Source organism: Neoarius graeffei, chromosome 26, assembly GCF_027579695.1.
Source record: "Neoarius graeffei isolate fNeoGra1 chromosome 26, fNeoGra1.pri, whole genome shotgun sequence".
In the NCBI taxonomy this organism is placed as follows: Eukaryota; Metazoa; Chordata; class Actinopteri; order Siluriformes; family Ariidae; genus Neoarius; species Neoarius graeffei.
The window spans coordinates 8,169,863-8,188,569 of NC_083594.1; the positions used below are offsets into that span (position 1 = coordinate 8,169,863).

The window sequence follows — 18,707 nt, forward strand, 5'->3', positions numbered from 1 at the left end:
TATAAAATAAGTGCTGCTGGGCGAGGCTTGTTTTTACGAACTCAAACTTTTATTTATTTTTCTTCTTTTCCAATGCATAAAAAAAATGCATCAAGTATCCTTACACTGATATTTCCACATTCTCTCTCTCTCTCTCTCTCTCCTCTACTGTACTGTTTTCCTGACAGTTTGTTAGCAGTGCTAGAAATCAGGATACATATAGCATGTTGTAGAAACGTCTTCAAGAACCGCGAGGTGATATTTTCATCACGACGCCCACGACCCGAGATCCCACCGACTCTGAAAGCTGGTTTTATTTCATTTAAAATGATTTCCAGTGAACCTGAAAAGTCAGTCAAGTTTACATAAGACAGAAATGTCGTTGTATGACCAGAATCAAGCGATACCGGCGCTGATAAACAATCAGCTCAGCTCTTATTAAAGGAATGCGCAGTTAAGAAAGCGCTGCTGTGTGAAATATTCATACACTTGCCATTCACCATTTCCTGCACTCATGTCACCTCAGTCATCTTGTGCTCCATGTGGTTTTGAGTCATTACTCTGCGCTAACCACATCCAGTAGCAGCAGATGTGGGTGTGTAATTCATACTCTGAAATCAAGAAGCCAGAATGGAGCTCGGGACCACTTACTGTGCCGGCGGTGTCCAGAATCTCCAGCATGCACTGCTGCCCGTCCACTTCCACTTGCTGATAGAGAAGAGAGGAGGTGGAGAGGGGGAAAAAAAAGCAATGGATATGTTGATCGAGGAAGTAAACTGGGATAATGAGTTCTAACTGTACCAGAGAAGCAGCACAATCTACCTTTCTGTACGAGTCTTCTATTGTAGGATCATACTTCTCCACGAAGATGCCCTGGACAAACTGTACTGTCTGAGAGGAAAACATCAGAATAAAATCACAACACAAATACAAACCGTATTTCAGTTCTGAACCCCAGGATGAGAAAAAGTCACCTTCGTGAAAATCAACCGCTTCAGGATACAAGAAAAATCAACGACGGGGTAGTGCGACGAAGCCGACTCAACGCAACACTACGCCTCGACCCGTTTTATTCCTCTTCCGCCGCAGCGACTTGCTAACAATTACAAGTTTTATACTCCTCGTTTCAAGAACTGATCGTACTTTTCATCCGTTCATAGTTTCATTTCAGCCTAAAGCCGGAGAACGCTCAAAACGTTCCTGTAATCACGTACATTATCGCAGTGATAAGCATTCGCTCCTTCATTCCAGCCGCCCCTTAACATGAATAAAACGACGCAGCTAATCATGTTACCAAGAAAACATAAAACTATCCATCAGGAAGACTTGCAGCTTTATTGTTACAATGGAGACTCCTTCCAAACATCAAAACAGAACTATTCTATCCACATTCACACTAGGGATGGCGAAAACTAAAAAAAATCTTGACCGACCACCGAGCCTCATTAGCCGGTTAACCTAGGAGTTTAAACAGGGATGCAAACAGCGCGCCTTTTGGCGGATGCCGCCTTTTTCACTGCTGAATCGTGCAGATCCAATTTTTTTTTTTTTTTAGGGGGGGCATTGGAGTGTCTGAATAATTTCATCAGAATAAATTCTGTATTAAAATTACTAAATAAAGCAAATGCCGTTACAGTCCATGAAACATAGGAAGTACAAGTATGAGAAAACAGTAAATCAGAAAGCTGCGCACGTTTTTGCGGAAACTGCGCAAATGTGCGCAGCTTTCTGATTTACTGTTTTCTTTTCATATTTCCTATGTTTCATGGACTAACGGTATTTGCTTATTTAGTCATTTTAATACAGAATTTACTCTGATGAAATTATTCAGACACTCCAATGCCCCCCCCTTTTAAAAAAAAAAAACGGATCTGCACGATTCAGCCGTGAAAAAGTCGGCATCTGCGCCTTTAGTTTGTGTGGAGAGATATGATCTGCAATAACATGCATTGCTGGCTACAGACCGAAACATACTTTCAGAATGCACTGGCCAAGGCAGGACTAAACTCCATGTGCCTTCTAATAATAACTTTAAAAAAAAAAAAAAAAAAAACAATAGTAATTTGTAAGCTAAAAAGCCTGTCTACACACTTTTCTTTCGCTGAGTGGCAGCTGTCTTCAACTGGGGCGGGAGGGCGGGACATGACTGAATGGGTGTTTCTGATTTGTCAGCTGTTGTCCTTACACCGCATGGCATGCCCCAAGCGTTTACAACACAGAATTCCAGGTTCTCCGCTCCAAAATCGGCAGCTTCAAAACGATTGATTTTTTTTTTTTAAACCAACAACCAAAAAAAAATAAAAAAATTTAACTGGTTGACATTGATTCGGTCAACCTGTCATCGGTTAACATCCCTAATTCACACGCTCTGATTGGCTGCTCTACTACTAGGATATCAGCTCATATACCACGAGTAGAGGAAAAACAAAATGGCAGAGTGTTTTGCTGAGCCAACCGAGGATGAAATAACTACTGAACACAAACCCCCCCCCAAAAAGCAACAAAATATGAAATAAAAAGTATTTGATGGTATCTTATTTTTCAATAATTATTATTAATCACCACATTTTTCACAAATTGCTTTTGTCATTTTGCCGGTTTGTTTACATTCTTCATCTTTAAGCATGAAAATGTTGAATTTTTTTTTTTTTAAGACTGGTTCAAAAGCTCAAAGTAGTTTGAAAATTACAGAACTGAAACATCCAAGGAAGAATTAAATAAAAGTCTAAAGGTATTTTATACCTCGGCATGATGGCACTTTGTACAAAAAAAAAAAAAAAACACACTACTAAAAAGTCAATTTGTGCAGCTGTTGATGGGGTTTTTAAGAAGTCCGCCTAAGCGGAAATGATTTTGTCGGACGTTTTGTATAAAAGTTCTTATTTATCCAAGTTTGCGGGGCTATGCACCTCGTCGACTATCAGCTCATGTACGACTCGATTTCGTGGAATAACTTAAATATTTCATCTTGACGCATTTTTAGAGACGTTTAAACGAGCGCATCCCGAGCTGGTCTTCTAGAAAGTGAATCAACGTCATCTAACCAATCAGAATTGAGAATTTTCATGAATAAAACTCAAATTGTTGTGGTGCAGGAGTGACTTTATTAAATAAATAAATAAATAAATTAAAAAAAAAACCTACTACAGGACATGCTGTTATTGGAAAAGAATCAACTTCATGGTGGGAACAGTGATGTGCAGCATTACATCACCCTGGGGTTGATTATTTCCCTCGAACAGCACAGCGCAATGTGTTGTGCTTTAGCTCGATTGCTTATATGGTATACTCACCAGTGCGGACTTGCCTACACCTCCAGATCCCAACACCACAAGCTTGTATTCACGCATGGCAGGAGCACGTCACCAATCAGCTCAGCCGTCTAGAACAGAGAGAGAGAGAGAGAGAGAGAGAGAGATCAGGAAACGTGTGTGTATGTATATGTGAGATCACATTGGGATTGTCCTGGAGCAGAGCCCAGGGGTGGGGAAGAGGGAAGTGTGAGCATGACCTCGCAAACACAAAGCAGCTGTGGATTTGGAGAGAGAGAGAGAGAGAGAGAGAGAGAGAGAGAGAGAGAGAGAGAGATGTGTGGAGCCATCCTGTCCCCATGACATCACTACAGTAACAGCTTTAGAACAGCTCATATCCACGCCGAGTGGAACACCAACCTCGACAGCTCAAGTGCCTTTGTCCCGAATAAACTTCATATCTTCGCTCCACTGTATAAATGTTTTTTTTATATGAACACAGCCACAAAGCACAAGTTAATCATCGCCATTTTAACAGCGCACGTCCAGTCAGCAGGAAAACACTGGGAGTGACATCATCGGAGTGAAATACTGGGAATTATTATACATACAGGACACTTTCAATGGAATAAAAAAAAAAAAACATGTTCTAGAGGGTTTCATTCATTTGGCTCGATAGCATATCGCTTATCCTACATGTATTACGTCACTCTGCTCAATACAGAATGAGCGTTGAATATGGTTTACGATATTGCATGGTTATCAAGACATCACGTCAGAGATGTAAAACTTCCGCACTAGTGAGCGACTGGGACAATTTGTAAACAAACATGGCTGCCAGGTTTGCATCATTAAACATGGAAGATTTTGAAAGCGAAAGACACATTGAAAGGACCAAAAGGAACGTCTCGTCTCATTATCTCTAGCCGCTTTATCCTGTTCTACAGGGTCGCAGGCGAGCTGGAGCCTATCCCAGCTGACTACGGGCGAAAGGCGGGGTACACCCTGGACAAGTCGCCAGGTCATCACAGGGCTGACACACAGACACAGACAACCATTCACACTCACATTCACACCTACGCTCAATTTAGAGTCACCAGTTAACCTAACCTGCATGTCTTTGGACTGTGGGGGAAACCGGAGCACCCGGAGGAAACCCACGGAGAGAACATGCAAACTCCGCACAGAAAGGCCCTCGCCGGCCACGGGGCTCGAACCCGGACCTTCTTGCTGTGAGGTGACAGCGCTAACCACTACACCACCGTGCCGCACCCAAAAGGAACATATTATAATAAAGGCTTTTTTCATGGTATATCAGATATATTCCATTCAGCTACTCGTCTTAGACTCGGTCAGTATCATGCTAGCTGAATGGAATATGTCTGACATAACACTCAACGCCAGCAAATATTTAAATAATGTCCGTCAGAACCGTGATGGATTTCGTATGAAAAATGTGAGTTTTTCAACACAAGAAGAAACTTCATATCTTCAAGCAAACATGTGACTTTCTTTTTATTATAAATCAACACATTCACAAAGTCCCCAAATTTGTCAAAACCGGTCACAGATTTCCTCACGAGTGACATATAGAGATTTGGGTGACTGTTTTGGTTCTCCATGTCCCGAATGGAGCCCATATCAAAAATACGAGTGGCATATTTCCCATTAAAACAGTTGTGTCGCCTGGTTTTACAGACTGGTTGAAGTTAATGACAGATACAGCCTCCTTTGAGGAGCTCATTGCCAGACTGAATGATGGTGGGGTCAATTTCATAAGGTTTGGTCTCATTTTCTACACTTTATACAGTCTCAACAGTCTAATGGCTCATAGGTAGCCTGGGAAATCCCATGCTGCTTTGCACAATCGTTCCGATCTGAAAAGACAGCATGGAAACTATGGTCTAAAGGCTCGCCTGAGTTAGGGAGCCAATCAGAGAGTGGGGAGGGGTGGAAAGACGGTGACGCGTACTACTCGACAAACGGAAGCTTGTAGTTTATTTGGGACTGTTTACGGGTCACATTTAACATGGCGGCGAGCGATACGAACCAAACTAGCTTCTCTCATATTTGTCTTGCACAAACGGCAGTAATCATTGGGTGCCATTGTTTTCCTATTGCCTTCTCTTCTTCGCTCTAACTACGTCACCGGGTACAACTGCCATGATTGGCCATGGGCTACGTATACGCCAAATGATAGACATTTGCAACGTCCAATAAACGGCCGTTGACAATCGTAAACCACACCTCCCCTACGAGAAATTCAATAGGCGGATTCCAGACCATATTTCACTTGTGATATGGTCTGGTGTTAACCAGACTAGCTCATAGGTAGACTAAATAGTTTCCGATGATATAAAATGCCACCCAACATATTTCCTCTTTTCCTTTATTTATTATTTTTTTAAAATCTTATTTCCTTTTTATTGTTATTTTCTTTAAAAGTATTGTATGTAGTGTCTTTTTGTTGGCCCAGATTGTCATGATTGTTATGTTGTCAATGGGGAAAAAACCAATAAAGACTTTTTTTTTTTTTTATAAAGTAAAAGTGTCCGTATTGTATTTATTTAATTTAAAAGCTGAAAACTCCCAAAAAAAAAAAAAAAAAACTATTTCTCTTTTGCTTATTTTTCACACCTCAGTGTTCATCTTTGGATGATTCATAAGGCAGCTGGGCCATAGAAGGTTCACGCTGCACGCGTGTAAAGAAAAGTGGACAAACGTAGCATGACTTGCTCTGGGCCATAGAACGGCGTTCATGTTGCACGCTGCACACTTCACGCGTGAAGCGAGAAATGAACATGCACACTTTTTTCTAGGCGTGAAGATGGAAATTCCAGTCAATGCATGCACGACCCCAAGGTCACCGCCGCGCCAGCCAATCAGAACGGGTCTAGGGAGATAAAATGGACGACTACCGAGAAAAGTTGAAGTTTAATGGCCCAGGGTCCGGTTCTTCACGTGAACGTGTAGCGTGTAGCATGCAGCGTGCAGCGTGAACCTTCTATGGCCCAGCTGCCTAAGCAATTAGCGGGCAGCTAATCACATGGCGAATAGGTTAAATAAAGAATTGCTGTTTGGGGCCAATCTGAAATTACACTTTTTTTTTTTAATACTACTGGCAAGTGTAAAGAGGATGACATTATAGCCGTTTTAAAAAAAAAAAAAAATCTGGTTGAGGGTTTTCCAGCTGCTGCAATTTGAGAATATTTTAAAAATCACCCAAATTATAAAAATTCTCTTGACAGTTATTTGAAAATTGGTAGATTGTTATTCATTTTCTCAGATAATATCCAAACACTTTTCTTCTCTCCTCTAGTTTTGAGATCATGCCATCATAACCAGCATTCATTCATGTTCTAAGAAGCACACTGATATTTTATCACGACGCTCCATTATCTCAGAAATCTCTCACAAACAAACAGTCCATACAGGCAACTGATCACTTAACGCAAGCTGAACAGAATCAGACCGGCTCTCGCTCACACCCGTTGAGCGAGTAAGGGTGAGAAATACTTTTTCCATGTAAGGCTGGAGATCCGCGAGAGGCCGGCCGGCTGTTCTGAAGCTCCCTTTAGGGAGAGCGAAAAGTCACAGGACAGAGTCGCTACTACTCTCCCATTTCGTCTGAAATCATTTCATTTTAATTTAACAGCCGACTATATTTTACAGTCAAGTCGGTGAACTGATTGGATTTGTTTGTGCAGAGTGAATAAAGGCGATTTGAAAAACATCGACTGTTCTATTTGCTTGTCCAGAAGAACGTAACTCACTCAATAAGGTGGTCAGAGGTCAGGAGGAAGAAAGTAAGTGTGTTGGAGTACGGTGTGCTCCGTCGTCCAAATCAAACAGCTTTTGTTTTAATCTGACCGAGTTTCCGCCTGCACCGTGGCCATTTTCTCCCAAAAACAAGACACTTGGCTACAAATTCTGCAGGACTTTCCAAAGACAATAGCGTTCATCGCGATGATAGTCAGCCCACAAACTTCAACACTGCTCCAGCACAAAGGAAAGAGTCGAGAGAAAGACCACCTGGCAGATTCTACCGTAACAGAGGCCAGTTAACTCCCATCTCCTTAAATTGCTGAATTGATTATTTTGATCATTCTATTAAAGTTTTTCTAGTACCATTTGGGGTCTTGGACATTCACAGTAAATTTTAGGACAGTAGTCCTGGTAACTAATTAATAAAAGCCTGACATGACAGACATGCTAATTGACTAGGGCTGTAACGATACACCCAACTCACGATTCGATTCGTATCGCGATTTTTGACCCACGATTCGATACACCCACGATTTTTTTTTAAATGTTTTTTAAAGTAGTAAATTTGACTTAACATTTACTTACTTACATTAACTATTTAATAAATAATTCAGACCACTGCAGATAATGAGTAATATGTATGCAAAAATGAACAAATGTATATCCAAAGATTGTTTTATTTCTCAAAATAATACTGTTGAGCCGGAAGCTCTGTTTTTTTCGGTTCTGAAAAAAAGTCATTTTTCCAAATCGTGTAAATCCGTTAAGATTTTTTTTTGGGGGGGGTGGCTCTCACTGTCTCACTCTCATAGGGCCAATGATTTTCTGTGATCGCAGAAAACAGATGGAAATTACAGAATTTTTATGGTGAAACGTTGCTCGCGTGTCAAAATGTAACTGCCGCAGAAGGCTTCCGCCCAAGCAGACATGCCTTCAGTGTTGCCAGATATTGCTAATGTTTTCCACCCCAAAATATGTTCAAAACCAGCCAAAAAGCACCTAAACCCGCCCAATCTGGCAACACTGCATGCCTTTCCGGTCAAGTGATTGTGATTGGCTTGTGGCACACCTAGCCAGCCAATGAGCTGCTTGTTTACAGATTCGCTCCCCGCGTCGCAACCAGAATGGCGACCGCTTAAAAGAAATGAATGCTCTGCCAGTGGCGAGTGTGGACGTTGCGTGACTCGCAGAAGATTGTCGCAGGTCGGCGAAAAAACGACTTACTAATAGATATAAAAAAATAAAAGTAATTTAAGTAAGTTTAAAATGTAATTTAAATAAAAAGTAAAGTATTCATAAATTGAAGTTTGGAAGCGCCTCTGTTTTTGGGCTGAGGAGAAGTTTGAAAGGGTGTACCGCGATTCTGCCTTCTTGTATTGCGATACGGATCGTGGCTCTGCGTATCGCGATTTCGATTTCGATACGCATATCGTTACAGCCCTATAAATGACAATAGAAACACATCGGTTTCTATCATCAAAATCTGACAGACAAACTAACGTCTAACCATCATATTCTGACAGACACTCTAGATGACAATAGCAACAAAACTGTTTCTTACATTATTAATCTGACAAATTTAGTAATAATATTAAATACCTCATCACTAGAACCAAATAAAATATTGAAATAAAGATGAAAATTTATTTTCAAAATTGAAATATCAACAATAATTGTCAGAACAGTGACGATAGACACGACTGTGTCACTTTCGCGGGGAAAGAACACATTGAAATGGCCTGTCGGCTGAAAGGGTTGCAAGTGGCTCTGATTTCTCAAGTGGCTCTGATTTTCTTTGTATTGAAACGTAGCGATTTTCTATGCTATGGAAAGTCCGCACTATAATGACAGGCGTACTAACACCTTCTGCGCGCTTCGGCAGCGCATTGATACGGAGCTCATATCAATGCGCTGCCGAAGCGCGCAGAAGGTGTTAGTACGCCTGTCATTATAGTGCGGACTTTCCATAGCATAGAAAATCGCCACGTTTCAATTTGTGTAACTGAACTTGTTTCATGTCACTGGTCATATAAACCTATGTAAACAGGAAAAACGCGGAAGAGTTTGGTCGCATCTAACTACAGCCCCAAAAAATACCATTGGCCATACTGAGCCTAGCTACATTGCTAACAGGAGTGACAGCGCGTCTGACTGACTGGGAGGTCGCGCAAAGCTCGGAGAGGTACGGAGCAGCTCGTCTCAATTCAGATAAGAGCATATTTCATTATGGAAGTACGGTGGACTGTTCCTTTAAGAAGCTGTTGAGTCTTAAGCCAGACTTGCTGTCCCATTTCCACACATTGCAAAATAATTCCATGGTCGGAAGGTTACTCCCATTCTGACTAAACCTGAAGTTGAAGACGGCTCATCAGCCTTTCTTGCAGCTGAATTATGAAAGACGCAGCTTAACACGGCCAGCGAACAACTTAGAGCCACCAATTAATCTAACCACTTGTCTTTGGGGGGGGGACGACTGGAGCACCCCCAAGCAGACACGGGGAGAACATGCAAACTCCACACAGAAAGGCCCTTATTGGCCATGAGGCTCAAACCCAGAACCTTCTTGCTGTGAGGCAACAGTACTAACCACAACACCACCCCAAGTTCTGGCAGTGTGAGAAATAAAAAAAAGTTGTGGAGCTCATTAAGGGTGCTCTTGTTTAAGGACAGAGCTCATCACAGGTTTATTCCTTTCACACAGAAGAAGAATTCCTTCTGATCCGTGGCTCAACTGCACAATTCCAAAATGGTAGACTCTATAGATTCAGACGTTTCCTGGTTTATGTAACGAAGAACGATCCTTCTTCAGCCCAGTCGGGCACCACCTCAACTGCTTATGCATTTCTTTGGCGGCGTACACAAGGTACGCCGCTACTCTTGCCGGAGCAGCTGGGGTTTAGCTGCCTTACTCAAGGGCACGTCAGCCAGCCCTGCTGGTCCAGGGAATTGAACCAGTGACCTTTTGGTCCCAAGCTGCTTCTCTAACCATTAGGCCATGGCTTCAGGGTTCTAACTAGAACCCTGAAAACATCAGCATAGTGGCACCAGTCAAAACCGGCTGGGGGTTCGGGGGCCACCTTAGGTTTCCGAAAGCTCACAGGTTCTACGTTCTCATACTCCTTTTCCACCAAATCAGTTCCAGGGCTGGTTTGGGACCAGTGCTGGTGCTGGTTCAGGTTCACAACTCGTTCAACTTGCGAGCCAGCTGAGAACCAGTTTGCTTTTCCATAGCTCGGGGTGCTAAGCGGAGCCACGTTATTATGTCGCTGTATACGTCAGTTACGTCACTGCGTTTGTATAAACCTTGGCGCGAACATCGTAGCAACAACAACACGGAGAAGAAACAGCAACAACAACAATAATGGATGACTTCGCATTTGTACAGCTGCTACTTCTTGCCACTTAAAAATGGTGATCTTTCGCGGTCTTGTTATTGTTGTTGGTCTTAACAACTCCGCCCCCACGCTGACGTAAGTGGTTCTTTCCGCTGGCCCAGCAGAGAGTTGGTGCTAGCCTGGAACCGGTTTTTCTGGCCCCAGAGCCAGTTCTTTGTCAGTGGAAACAGAAAACCCGGTTCCAAACTAAGCACTGGCCCCGAACCAGCCCTGGAACTGCTTTGGTGGAAAAGGGGCATCAGAGATGCATTCTAGTGGCGCTTGCAGGCCTCCTTGAAAGTCACTCTTTTTGGGTAATATTAGAAATAAAGTTGCTGTGATTGAAGACTTATAATTAAATATTCAATTATTCTATATTACTGACATTTACGGAATAAGAATAAAACAACCAGTTGATGCTCACCAAGTGGCCGCTTTATTTTCAGCTTCAGCCAATTACAATACACGACTATCCAGATCTAACTCGAGGACCGGCACATATTACATGCATGACGCGCAAGCACCTCTTAACACGGACGGCACTTTATCGTGAACGCAGCGTAAGGAAGGAGGTAAACCAGACTCGCATGATCAGTGACGATCTCCGCACAGAACGACTCGGGCAGCTCTGCACTGGGCGCTTACGTGGACGGGGAGTGGAGCACGTCCGAATGTAGAAGGTTCGCATGGCGGTGTACCATCACCGCCACGTAGGGATAACAAGAGACAACAACAAGACAGTCATCTAGATCCCCCGCCCTATATACCAAGTTTCAAGATATTGTCACATTTTTTTCAAAGTTCTGCTGCAGGAAACCAACCCTGCCTCTTTACACGGCCCTCAGCAGCCCATGGCATAATAAACCCACCGGACCTTTGGTCCATGTGAGCAAAAAATTTAAATCTCTCACATTTCTTAGTATCAAAAGTCACATATACCAACTTTCAGGACCATACCACTCAGTTTTCAAGTTCTGCTCTGGAAACAAAACCTACCCTTAAGACCAAGTCTGAAATTGTTTCCGTGGAAACATGAAAAATTTAAATTTCTTAGTATGAAAAGGCACATCTACATAACCTTGTTAACACGTATACCAAGTTTCAAATCCGTATCATGAATAGTTTTGGATATACGTTCTGGAAACGAACATTGCTCTTAGAAACAAGGTCAAAAACTATTTCATGTAAAAATTCGAAACACACTTTTTTCCAAAAATCCAAACGGCATCAGTTCACACATTGCGTGATACGTATACAAAGTTTGATGAAGATATCTTCAGTAGTTTTAAAAGATATGGCCCGGATATGAAAACGTGACCGGATGGACAGACGGACCCCGTTCCTACATCCCCCGCCAGACTCTAGGGGTGTTCACACGGCACATATTTGCATCGATGCTGCACCGATGTATTTTGTTGCGATATATCTTACACCGGTGTAAATTTTGTGGAGCGTTCACACATCACAAACCTGCTTACTAGAGAGAAGCGTGTTAGCACCGGTGCAGCCCCACTTGCGTTCACACGGCAGTTTTTGCGACCGTGCTATACGATAGTAATAATGTGGAAATGAAAATATGCGCATGCGTGAAAATGTACTTCCTTTTCCCGGTTGTCATGGCATCACCAAGCGCCGGGAAAACAACACGGATGAAGACACCAGTGTTGCCAGATACTGCTGACGTTTTCCAGCCCAAAATATGTTCAAATCCGCCAAAATGCACTTAAAACCGCCCAATCTGGCAACACTGGAAGACACACAGTTCTGTTGTTGTTATTCGCCATTTTGGAAGCGCAAAATACCAGGATGCAAATTATGCAATGCCCGTATGTAATCAACTCTCCTCACGCGTAGCAAGTCTACCCCTGTAGCGTTCAGACGTCCCATTTTATATCGGTGCTGCCCCGCAAGCTAGCATTTACTCCGGAGTAAATTTCTTAAACCACCTCCCGAGCAGGGTTAGAGTTGCACCGGTTTAAGCAGCTTTCAGGGACTACACCCACCGGTATAACTTTGTACCGTGTGAACGCTCTACTGGGGCAGCCCCGGCGCTACACCGGAGTAAAAGTTGCCGTGTGAACACCCCTTTTGTTTGGGTGGCTGATAATCAAACAAAAGACCACATTTTCAAGATTGGCAAGTCTTTTTATTCGTGTAGCGGCAACATTGTGGACGTAGCGGTAAGGAAACGTGACGCATCAGCCCTATATGCTGAAAAGGCCTGGTTAGAACCCTGCTTCTTGGATGCACAGCATGTCCTCGGGTACCTGTAGTAAATCGGCAAACGTAGCGCTGACCTCGTATACAAGCAGACTTGACAAGAAGCCATGCAGGATGACAAGATGCCCGTTTTTCATGAAAAACACCCCCCAAGAAGCAGTAAGTAACGTGACAATCTGAACCAATCAGGTTCAACACCTGACGCAGGTTGAATCAAACCCAACTCCACCGTTTTCGAGAGGACCAGGGATTGGATTGCTGGACGGGTTGTTTTACAATCAGGGTACGCAAGCATAAAAAAACATTTAACACATTATCTTCAATATCAAAAGGCTTGACTAAATAAACTTGGTTGTTTATTGTAGCCCTGTGATAGCTCTATTTACCATGCAAAAACAAAAATTGGCGATAACGTTATTTTTGGTGAATGTATGGCAATATTTAGCAAAATTACTCGTGCCATTTAGAAAAAGTGCTTTTTTGACCACAGGTACACTACCGTTCAAAAGTTTGGGGTCACTTTGAAATGTCCTTATTTTTGAAAGAAAAGCACTGTTCTTTTCAATGAAGATCACTTTAAACTAATCAGAAATGCACTCTATACATTGCTAATGTGGTAAATGACTATTCTAGCTGCAAATGTCTGGTTTTTGGTGCAATATCTCCATAGGTGTATAGAGGCCCATTTCCAGCAACTCTCACTCCAGTGTTCTAATGGTACAATGTGTTTGCTCATTGCCTCAGAAGGCTAATGGATGATTAGAAAACCCTTGTACAATCATGTTAGCACAGCTGAAAACAGTTGAGCTCTTTAGAGAAGCTATAAAACTGACCTTCCTTTGAGCAGATTGAGTTTCTGGAGCATCACATTTGTGGGGTCGATTAAATGCTCAAAATGGCCAGAAAAATGTCTCGACTATATTTTCTATTCATTTTACAACTTATGGTGGGAAATAAAAGTGTGACTTTTCATGGAAAACACAAAATTGTCTGGGTGACCCCAAACTTTTGAACGGTAGTGTAGCTCCAAAAGGGATGCACTGAAATCATTCTTTATACCATAAAACAAATATTTGGTTCCATATCATTCGAAACATATGGAAGTTTTAATGTTGAATGCCAGGAAGTTCAGACTATTTTGATCAAATTAGTATGGAATTAATAATAAATTTATATAGCACCTTTCAAAAAAAAAAAAAAAAACAAGGACGCTTTACAATTATAGACAAAGAAAAAAAAAAAATGAATAAAAAAATAAAAGTAAAAAAAGTCCACCAAGTAGGGGTCAAGATGTAATTCCAGTGGTGTAGCAGCCACAGTCCCACCAAAAGGCGCACGAAAACGAGACCCACATCTCCAGCACCGCCGCCGTCAGCCACATCGCTCAAACACCACGCCGTGGATCCACAAAGCGAGCAGAGAAGCTCCGCCACGCAGAGCACTGGCGTGTCCCAAACCGCCTGCACAGCCGCCGCAACACCACCGAGCAACATCACTCGGAACATCACGCCAAGCGTTAAAGCGCAGAGCGCTGGTCAACCACGATGTAAAATGAGCAACGAGCTCACTGCAGTCCACAGCTGGGAGCGCAGGCATCACCCACAGCGAACCAAGGCCTGGAGGGAACCGACGCCCAAAACTGGGTCCGGAGCTACACCACAACCGGCGGACAAAACACTCAAACATCAAACCACACAAAAAATAAATTAAACTAGACAGGGACACTCTAACGAGTGCAAACCCTGCCTTTTCCCTATTAAAATACATTGGGCGAAAATTTCGAAGCTCTGCCATGACCTTGACCTTTGACCTCCAAAATTTAATGGTTTCCTTCCTGGGTGATTGGCAACACATGTACAAAATTTGGTCCAAATCGATCCATTGGTTCTTGAGATATCTTGCAGACACACAGACAGACAGACAGACAGACACACACACACACACACACACACACACACACACACACACACACTGACGCAGGTGAAAATAATAACCCCTCCGACTACTGTCGGCAGGGTTAATAATGAAAACTGAAAAAGAAAGAAAAATAAAATTTAAAAAAAAAAAAAAAAAAAAGCTCTGGTGAGAAGCGGCAGTACGCTTCAGAGCAGTACGCTCTGTTTGAGCGTACGACGTACTCTCAAACAGAAACGAAAAATTGTGTCAAAAAAAAAAAAGTCCTCTCCGAGACAGCTAATTTTTCAATATAAAATAACATATCTAAAATTATTTTCATCCTAAAATGTGGTCAAGATATTGGGACATAAATATTAAAGACAACTAACACAAAGCTTACAGCCTTATATTTAAAAGCACTATGGAAGTAGTGGACTCTGAATTGTCAAAAAAAAAAAATCCTTTCCGAGAATCACTTCATTTGTTTCTCCCAGCCCTGCTTAAAGCTACACTTAATCTTCTTTATCTTATAGCAGATTACACAAAACTACCATACACGCGTCAAAAAATTACCTGAAATCTGTTCTTTAACTTGTCCTTCACTTAAAAACTGGTACAAGAACCAGTTTGAATCAATTTGAATTTTGAACCCCTGTGACACCAACTTTGTACCCTGATTGTAAAACGTCCCGGACCACTCTTGGGTTCGAAGACAACCTTCCCCAATCGAATTGCTCAAACAGCAAATGACTCAACATCCACCAACAGGATGAATCATTATCATCATCATCAAGGTACAGCTACAAATATGTGTCATGAAACACAAAACATGCGGACCAAAAAAAAAAAAAAAAGTTTACTACCCCCTCAAGCTTACTTTTTGTTCGTTTTCTGCATGAGCCTTCCTGTTTTTGAGCTTTGCCAGGCCAGTGGTTTACATCTTGTGGTATTTTCTCTGCCGAAATCTTCTCTTGCTTGTCGACTGACACAGATACACCTACCTCCTGGAGGATGCTCATGATCTGGTCAAGTGCTGTGAAGGAGTTTTACTTCATCAAGGAAAGAAAGAATTCCTCCATCATCCACTCCAGGTGTTTTCTGGGCTCTTCAGGGTCTCTTGGAGTTCCTGAGCTCCTCAGTGTGTTCTTTCTTGAAAGGAATGTACCAAAAAGTTGATTTGGGCTCACGTAATGTTTTTGCCCTCTGTGATGGGTTTGTATTAATTTTTCGGCTTGACGGGGACTTGCTTCATTGGCTGTGACAGCTCTTTGGACTTCATATTGACAGTTAACAGCAATAAATTCCCAATGCAAACATTATGCTTGAAATCAGCTCTGGATCGGCTGACTTGGAGGTGAAACGATGAAGGGCTGGCCGTTGAAGAGCCGAACAGATGATTCTCTAATTACTTTTGGTCCTTTAGAAAGATATGGACTACCCATACATTATAACTGTCACTGTTTAAACACAGAAAGGTCAGAGAGAGAGGGGAAGGAAAGGAAAAAAAAAACCCACATCCCATCCTACACTGAATGAAACATTACCAAACTATTTATTATAATCTTGTCTACGTGGATAGAAAGATAACAAATCTGTGCTTTTTTTTCCCCACAACAGGAAATGAATACAAATTTAAACAGGCTGATTTATAAACAAGCAACTCGTATGTAACTGCTCTCAAAGATCTACTTAAAAAAAAGCAAGGGTGGTTAATTAAATCAAACATCAGCGTCGGATTTTCCCCCAAAAGTTTCCACTTAGTCTGTTCTTCTCTTGATGAGTCAATTAGAGAAATAACCAAATTACTGACTCTTCAGTGAGTCGTTATGTCAGGTAAAACCCTGAGGTCTGCGAATCTAGAAAGTGTGGTCGCATTTCCGTTTTTTTTTCAAGCTGAAGTGACAGAAGTGGAGTATTTCATCACCCAGCGGCTACGTACGTGTGGGATCTCATACCGTATACATGATCACGTATTCAAAAGCGAACGCCTCTTGCTCTGAGTTTAGAGCACCTGTGTCTATCTACTTACAAGTACGTTTTACAAGCGGTTTTACGTGGTACAGGTAACAAATCCAGGTGTAAATCTTTCCATTCCCATTACTAGGACCGTACCGAGACACTAAACGCTGCTTAATGTTCACCAACTGAAAAACCACGTGTGTACATTCGCTGGCTGCTTTATTAGGAACACCCATACATCCACCTGCCATTTTGTTTTTACAGTTCTCTAATCAGCAGCATCATACAGATACAAATCAAGAGCTTCAGCTAAAGTCCACTTCATTCAAACAACCGAATCGGAAAAATTGCGATCTCAGAAAGTTACACTCTTTCACTGTGGCATGGGTGTTGGTTTGAGCCAGATGTTTTTGATGCTTTGAGTATTTCAGAAACTGCTGATCTCCTGGGGTTTTCACACACAACAAACAAACAAACAAACAAAAACAAACAGCCTCGAGCGTTTACACAGAATGGTGCGAAAAACAAAAATTGAGTGAGCGACAGTTCTGTGGGTGGAAATGAGAAACGCCTTGTTGATCAGAGAGGTCGGAGGAAAACAGCCAGATTGGTTCGAGCTTTTCTGCCAGGAAGGATATAGCAATTCATATAAATCGCTGTTTACAACTGTGGCGAGCAGAAAAGCATCTCAGCATGCAACAGGAGAACACCGCATCAGGTTTGGGTTCCACTGCCAGGAACAGGAATCGTAGAATCAAGAACAAGATCCTGTTAAAGTGGACAGTGAGTGTACGTCAGTGTAAGAAACGGAAAGGATAGTTTGTTTAAATAGTAGTAGGTCAAGGGTGCCAAAACTATCATGCACTAAAAGAGAAAAAGGTTATAGAACACCAGTACGGTGAAACTCCCCCCCCCGGAGATGCTTATTTAACATTTATGGAAGGAGTCTATAGTGCGTGTCAGAGCTTTAAGAACACAAGTGCTCTTTTCTCTGTAACACAGTTGTCTTTTGTTTTGTTGTCTCAGTAACCAGCCGAGTCTCCTTAGTTTAAAAGGCAGACAGAGAGAAAGGGGGGGGAGACACTGATGATGGATGGAATGAGTGTTTATAGCTGCTATAACATAAGCAAGAACAAGAACACACTACATTCATGGACATTCCAGAACATGAACTCTAACTATACATGGACAAAAAGTACAACATATTATTTAATGAATGTAAAACCCTAATGGCACCTTGAGGCATGTTGTTATAGGAAGATAATCAACTCTGTGTGGTAAGAGTAACTCTGTGGTTGATTATTTTCCTATAACTGCACAGCAATAACAGTAAGCTGTTAATCAAACCAGGACAGGGTGAGATAGTGATAATGAAAGAGGAACATTTACAAAACATCACCAGGTGAGTCATGATGTTCAAAAAAAGTCTCCCAGAAAGAAGAGGGAGAGAAAGCTGATGTTACCGGACAGCTCCAGGTCATCCTGGTTTTGATAGCAGAGAATCAACTTCCGCTTTATCCAGCTAACTTTACTCAGTCAGATCAGTGTACAGCAAAATGCTCAGGAATCTATTTCACCTTTTTAGTGAGTTAACTAGCAGAGCAGCACAGCTAAGAAGAACTAAGAGCTGCTAACACGGTTAACTAGGTGCTGTAATTATTTACAGAAAGAACCTTACAGACTAAAACCTCTGAATGAATGAATGCTGGCTAATGAGTGAGTGAGCTAGTGAGTGAGCAAGCAAGTTAGCTAGCGAGTGAGCGAGCGAGCTAGTTAGTTAGTGAGTGAGCGAGCTAGTGAGCGAGCTAGTTAGCTAGTGAGTGAGTGAGTGAGTGAGCGAGCTAGTTAGTGAGTAAGTGAGCTAGCTAACTAGTGAGTTAGCTAGTGAGTGAGCTAGCTAGTGAGTGAGTGAGCTAGCTAGTGAGTGAGCTAGAGAGTTAGCTAGCTCGTTAGTGAGCGAGCGAGTTAGCTACTGTAGCTAGTGAGCTAGCTAGTTAGTGAGCTAGTGAGTGAATGAGTGAGCTAGTGAGCGAGCGAGTGAGTGAGCTAGCGAGTTAGTGGGTGAGTAAGCTAACTAGTGAGTGAGTGAGCTAGTGAGTGAGTTCGTTAGTGAGCTAGTGAGTGAATGAGTGAGCTAGCTAGTGAGTTAGTGAATGAGTGAGCTAGTGAGGGAGTTAGCTAGTTAGTGAGCCGGTTAGTGAGTGAGTTAGCTAGCTCGTTAGTGAGTGAGTGAGTGAGCGAGCTAGCTAGCGAGTGAGTGAGT

General features: G+C 42.2%; 1 protein-coding gene across 1 annotated transcript in view; it reads right to left on the reverse strand.

The window, feature by feature from the left end:
- The window catches only part of rap1ab (RAP1A, member of RAS oncogene family b), a 57,349-nt gene that overhangs the window by 38,398 nt on the left and 244 nt on the right, over positions 1 to 18,707 (reverse strand). The window contains exons 2-4 of the mRNA XM_060909852.1: positions 3,273 to 3,361; positions 802 to 870; positions 631 to 687 (exon numbers count right to left, since the gene is read on the reverse strand). Coding sequence (XP_060765835.1) covers positions 631 to 687; positions 802 to 870; positions 3,273 to 3,329 — 183 coding nt within the window. The 5' untranslated portion in view covers positions 3,330 to 3,361. The remainder of the gene's footprint in view (positions 1 to 630; positions 688 to 801; positions 871 to 3,272; positions 3,362 to 18,707) is intronic.